The sequence below is a fragment of the Gossypium hirsutum genome, chromosome D07, assembly GCF_007990345.1.
Source record: "Gossypium hirsutum isolate 1008001.06 chromosome D07, Gossypium_hirsutum_v2.1, whole genome shotgun sequence".
Lineage (NCBI taxonomy): Eukaryota > Viridiplantae > Streptophyta > Magnoliopsida > Malvales > Malvaceae > Gossypium > Gossypium hirsutum.
In genome coordinates this window covers 49,520,938-49,525,904 of record NC_053443.1, presented here as the reverse complement: position 1 = coordinate 49,525,904, position 4,967 = coordinate 49,520,938, and the positions used below count along the sequence as shown (strand labels likewise).

Here is a 4,967-nt window from a genome sequence, read left to right as displayed (position 1 = left end):
CTACTTTACCTGCGCATGGAGAAAATAAAACTGTACGCTGAGTAAATTGCTCAGTGATAAGTCTATGATTCAAAGCAACATAATTAAGATTATGCAAATGCATACATTCAATTTGTATTCAAATCTCATGCCATTTATATCAAACACCTTCTATTCTAAATAGTCATTCCTTTACTAATCTTAAAAGCCTACTGAAATGCACATACAAGTTAACTTCTTTTATTTTATAGCCTTTACATATTCATTTACAAACCTATTCATCACATAGGTGATTAAACTTACCATTCACATCACAAACATAAATTTATCATTTAGTATACATTTCACATACATATATGCCCAATTCCATATTATCATTTCAACAATTTCCAAGTCTATAAACTTATTCATGTTCGAATAACCCTCGGGGCTCATTTACAATTCTATTCACATGATATCATATATCATATATCACATTTCCATTTCCATTTCCATTTCATATTCATATTCATTTAACCAATTCATTTATTTTTAACCTTATTAACCATACACAGACTTAGTACAGATCCATAGATCTGTCACCCTGGGTTGCCCGAAAATAATGACGCTATAGCAATATATATACTACCCCCTAAATTGCCTGACAATAGCGGTTTTCTCAACTCGATCAACGTTATAACAATATATATAGCTGCAACACTGGACTAGTGTTCGAAGTTTTGGTGGTTCGTCCGCAAACTTTTTACTAGCGGTTTAACCACAAATTACTGATAGTTTATCTGTAAATATTTACTATTTCTAGTGGTTTATCCATAGTGAGCTACGAATCTTACTGTTATGGTGTGTGTGAATGGATGAGTAGGAAACTATATTGACATTCATGAACATATACATACATTTTGAGAACTTTATGATTCTATATGCATACATTCTGAGAACTTTATGATTCTGTATATCCTGAAACACTGTGATCTGAGACACTGTTAGTATTGTTATCTTTGTTTACTTGCATGCTTTTGTGATCTTTTTAAATTGATTTCTTATGCTTCAGACTCACACTGAACTTTTTAAGCTCACCCCCTAATTTACTCATTACAGATAACACTCAAGGTTAGGACCGGACTCGACATTCGGAAGTCTCGTCTCAAATTTTTAGTTTAATATTATAATTTTTATTACTATATGAGATTGTAATAATTTTTATATAGATTGTGGCATGAGTTTGATATTTTGGATTATTTTAGCATTTTGCATGCATTATCGTTAAAACTGGTTAAGTTAAATAAATGGATGAACCTACTTTGGTGATAATAAGCATGTAAAATTATTATTTTAAATAATAAACTAAGGTCATTATATTTTATGCTACAAATCTGTACTTGAATTTCTAGAAGGTAAGTTAAAAATAAAAAAAATGTTTTCAAAAGTATTAAGAACGTTTAGAATTGGATTTTAAACAGACTTGACATAAGTTAATATTTTTACAAAACTAAGAGTCCGTTTGATTACCAGTAAAATGTTTTCCGTAAAATGATTTCTAGAAAATATTTTACTTTTCTGTAAAATGATTGACTGGAAAATATTTTCTGGTGTTTGATTGAATCTGTGTAAAATATTTTCTGCTGTTTGGCAGATTTACTGAAAATATTTTCCGGAAAAGTTGTTTTTACATATATTAATATATATTAATAAATTTTTATATTTTAAATTGTTTTTACATATATTGCAATAATTTATTTATAAATAAATCAAATTAAATATATAATAATACTCAATTATTAAAATATAAAAGCATTGCAAACTACTTCCGAAATTTACTAATTAGTAGTGAATCAATTGTAGTGATCTCCTGATGAAATTACGCTCAGCATAAAAGCAATTACGAGAAATGAATTCAATGCCAAAGTACAAGATAAATGGAACCAGTCATTACTTAGTTTGAGGTTAATGCTTGCAATAGAGGGATCAACACAATCGGCTGATAACTTTAAGAAATTGATTCGAGGTCAATTATTCTTCTGAATCATAAAATGGGAAAAAGAACAATAAAATTAATGATACTGAGACAATAAAAATTATAACAGATAGAGGATCGTTGATCTTGGTCTTCCAGATGTCAATGTTTGCACCAAAGATGCAGCAACTCTTATTAACAGCCCATTACCGCACAATTATACACAAAAGCACCTGTCCGTGCCTTGACAGCAAGCACATTCCACTCTTGTCCATCCCTGTTTCCCTCCTCTGGATTCCAAGAATGCAGAACAATTACTCCATCATCATGCCCTTCATGACCTCCAGCTCCTACTACTAGTAAACTGTTTCCGCATGCTTTAAATGCCAGCCCCCAACCGTAGGAAGAGTCCGCCCTCACAGGTAGTCTCTTCACAACACTCCATGAGTTATTAACCTTATCATATTTCTTAACTTCATTAGTTGCTTGATCAGCAGAGTAAAGCTGATTATTTACAACAGCAACTAAAGGAGGTGAACGCATAGCAGGATGAAACGTACCTGCATCGCGACCAGGGTACATATTTTCTATCTTCCTCCATGACCTTGTCTTAATATTGTCTCTAGACCTCTGCCAAAAAATGCAATAAAATGTTCTTATAGTCTCGAGACAAAAGAGTAGAAGTGCAGAAAATAGAATTTCAAGATATGCTAATGGTCTCCTACATGCTCTTAAACATGTTCAGCATGTTACCAACTCATTTCACAAACAATTGGCATATGAAAACGAGTCCAAAATATAAGATCTCAGACCATATCATCAGGCAAAAATTTGCAACATGTAATATATACTTAAAACATGTCAAAACCTTTACCAAAGTTCAACAAAGATATACATTAACAGAAATTTGACACTGAAACAAACTGAAGCAAATCAATAATTTGCAAAAACAAATACCATTATGCACCATTATATCTGCAGTAGTTAATCAAATTCATGAATATCCAATGTGCATTAATATTTCATCAGTTTTTTCTTTCTTTCTAAAAGGATGGTCCCCATTTGTGTTTTCACCCACTGATAAATGCTATACTTCTTCCTGCGGTCTTGACTCCTGCAACAGTATATACATACATATACATGGCTCATATTATTACTGTAATAAAAAAACTGAAAAACATATGCATAATATATATAATTAAAGCACTTGTTTTTCTTACCAAAGTTGCAAGCCAAACTAACCAAATCAGGTCTTAGTTTAACCAAAGTAACCTAGTACTTATTTCTGAAAAAGTAAAAATTTTATGTCCATTTTGAAGAATAACCCCATCCAATTGAAACCACCAATTTTTTAAGCTGTAAACCCACAAAATTCCTACATCGTTTAACCATCAAAATTCCTACATCGTTGCAACCAATTACAATAACTTATTCCATTAAAATAGTCATATAAAAAGGTATTTAATAATCAGCATAATGGCAGAGATCTTCTAGTAGTCAAACTTAATTTAACATTGAATTTTCTAAGGAAATTTGGATTGAACTGAAAGTCTTATTGGAATTTTTGATTGGTTTGTTTCTCAAGCATAAAGTCTTTATATATGAGCTGCTAACAATTTTTAATATTCAAGAAATAAAAGATCAAATCTCAAGCATAAAGTCTCTCAATTTGACATTTTTAAACAAAAACTTAACAGTAAAGATAATCACCTCAATACTTCCTTTTAATCCATTAACTCAATGCTAAAACTAAACCATGGAATCAATTATAATGCAAAGGAATAAAAGCATTAACAATTTATTCCAGTAAATAAGACCCACGGCATTCAGAATATCATAGTATATTTAAGGAAATATTAAGAACAACCTATATACCATTCCAACAACATTAGCAAAAAAATAGTTTATCGCTGAAAAAAAAAACCTTAGCTAAAAACTGAAGCTTTGAAGGTAGAAATATAACAATGAGTTTATTTTGTTAAAAAAACCTGAAAGGAAATGTTGAGATTTTTATAGAGAAAATAGCAAGAAAATTAAAAGGGAAAGCTTCCCTTAGTGAAGAAGTGGGGGTCGAGTGGTGTAGGGAAGAAGAGGATGAGTTTTCATCCTTTTTCCGATTTCTGGAAAATCTAGCAAAAACCACCAATTTTAAGCTGTAAACTCATAAAATTCCTCCATGGTTTAACAATAAACAATAACCCCATTTCATTTATCCACTAGCAATTACTAAAAATCTAGCTTAAAAATTCATAAATTATGAAAAAAGGAAAAGAAAATTGATTTTGTTGATCATTATATCAGACTAAAGAGAAAGCGAAATTGAGCCAAAAAAAAAACTTGAAGCTTTTGAGTGACTCACCGACAGATCTATGGAGCAGAAAGATGGAGAAGGAAGACGAAGCTGAGAGACAGAGATGGCGAGGTAGAGATGAGGAGGAGAGGCGGAAGCTTTGAGGAAGGGAGAACCACTGCTGCTTAGAAGAGAATGGAAAATGTCTTATGGCTTAGAAATTGGTAAGACATTTTCCGGAGGAATGGCTTTGATTTTACCGTGTTTCGGAAAATGTTTTCCTAAAGGAATTCATTTTCCCCCAAACAAACACCGGAAATTAAGTAAAATGTTTTTCGGAAAACATTTTACACCAAACAAACGCACCCTAAGAGTACAACAATTTTTTCGAAAAATAAGAAAATGTTTTTAAAAGAAAGTTTCTGAGAATCTGGTCTTTTTTTACTGGGCCATTTCAGTCGCCAATGTGGCCTTTAGAATTCAGCAATAACTAATGGGCCGAGTTTGGGAGGTTACATATCAAATTATGGTAGATCATTTTTCTATTATAGACACATTTTTAGTTAGTTCGGTTTTTTTATATTAAGGTTATTTTTGTAGAAATAAGATTTATTTTGTTTATTCACACTCTGATTTTGGCAATGTTTGATCTCACTAAGGTTTAAGAAAGACCAGTTGAAAATAGACATGTTTAGATCACATTGCATCTAATTTCCTTACTACACATCTATACTTGATTTATGT

At 31.3% G+C, this 4,967-nt stretch overlaps 1 protein-coding gene across 3 annotated transcripts; it reads right to left on the bottom strand.

The window, feature by feature from the left end:
* Nucleotides 1-1,892: 1,892 nt before the first annotated feature.
* Nucleotides 1,893-4,632, bottom strand: LOC107954858 (F-box/kelch-repeat protein At5g60570). 3 transcript variants are annotated; one of them, XR_001699728.2, is made up of 4 exons: nucleotides 4,293-4,632; nucleotides 2,891-3,047; nucleotides 2,494-2,563; nucleotides 1,893-2,389 (listed from the first exon to the last, which is right to left on the bottom strand). XR_001699728.2 is itself a non-coding variant. In XM_016890544.2 (3 exons), exons 2-3 carry the CDS (start codon nucleotides 2,497-2,499, stop codon nucleotides 2,129-2,131), a joined length of 267 nt encoding a protein of 88 aa, XP_016746033.2. In that variant the 5' UTR covers nucleotides 2,500-2,563; nucleotides 4,293-4,606; the 3' UTR covers nucleotides 1,893-2,128. The 3 variants fall into 3 exon arrangements, 1 of the variants encoding a protein (XP_016746033.2); XR_005916323.1 differs by having other exon boundaries at nucleotides 2,891-4,062; nucleotides 4,293-4,596; XM_016890544.2 differs by lacking the exon at nucleotides 2,891-3,047 and having other exon boundaries at nucleotides 4,293-4,606.
* Between the last annotated feature and the right edge of the window lie 335 nt (nucleotides 4,633-4,967).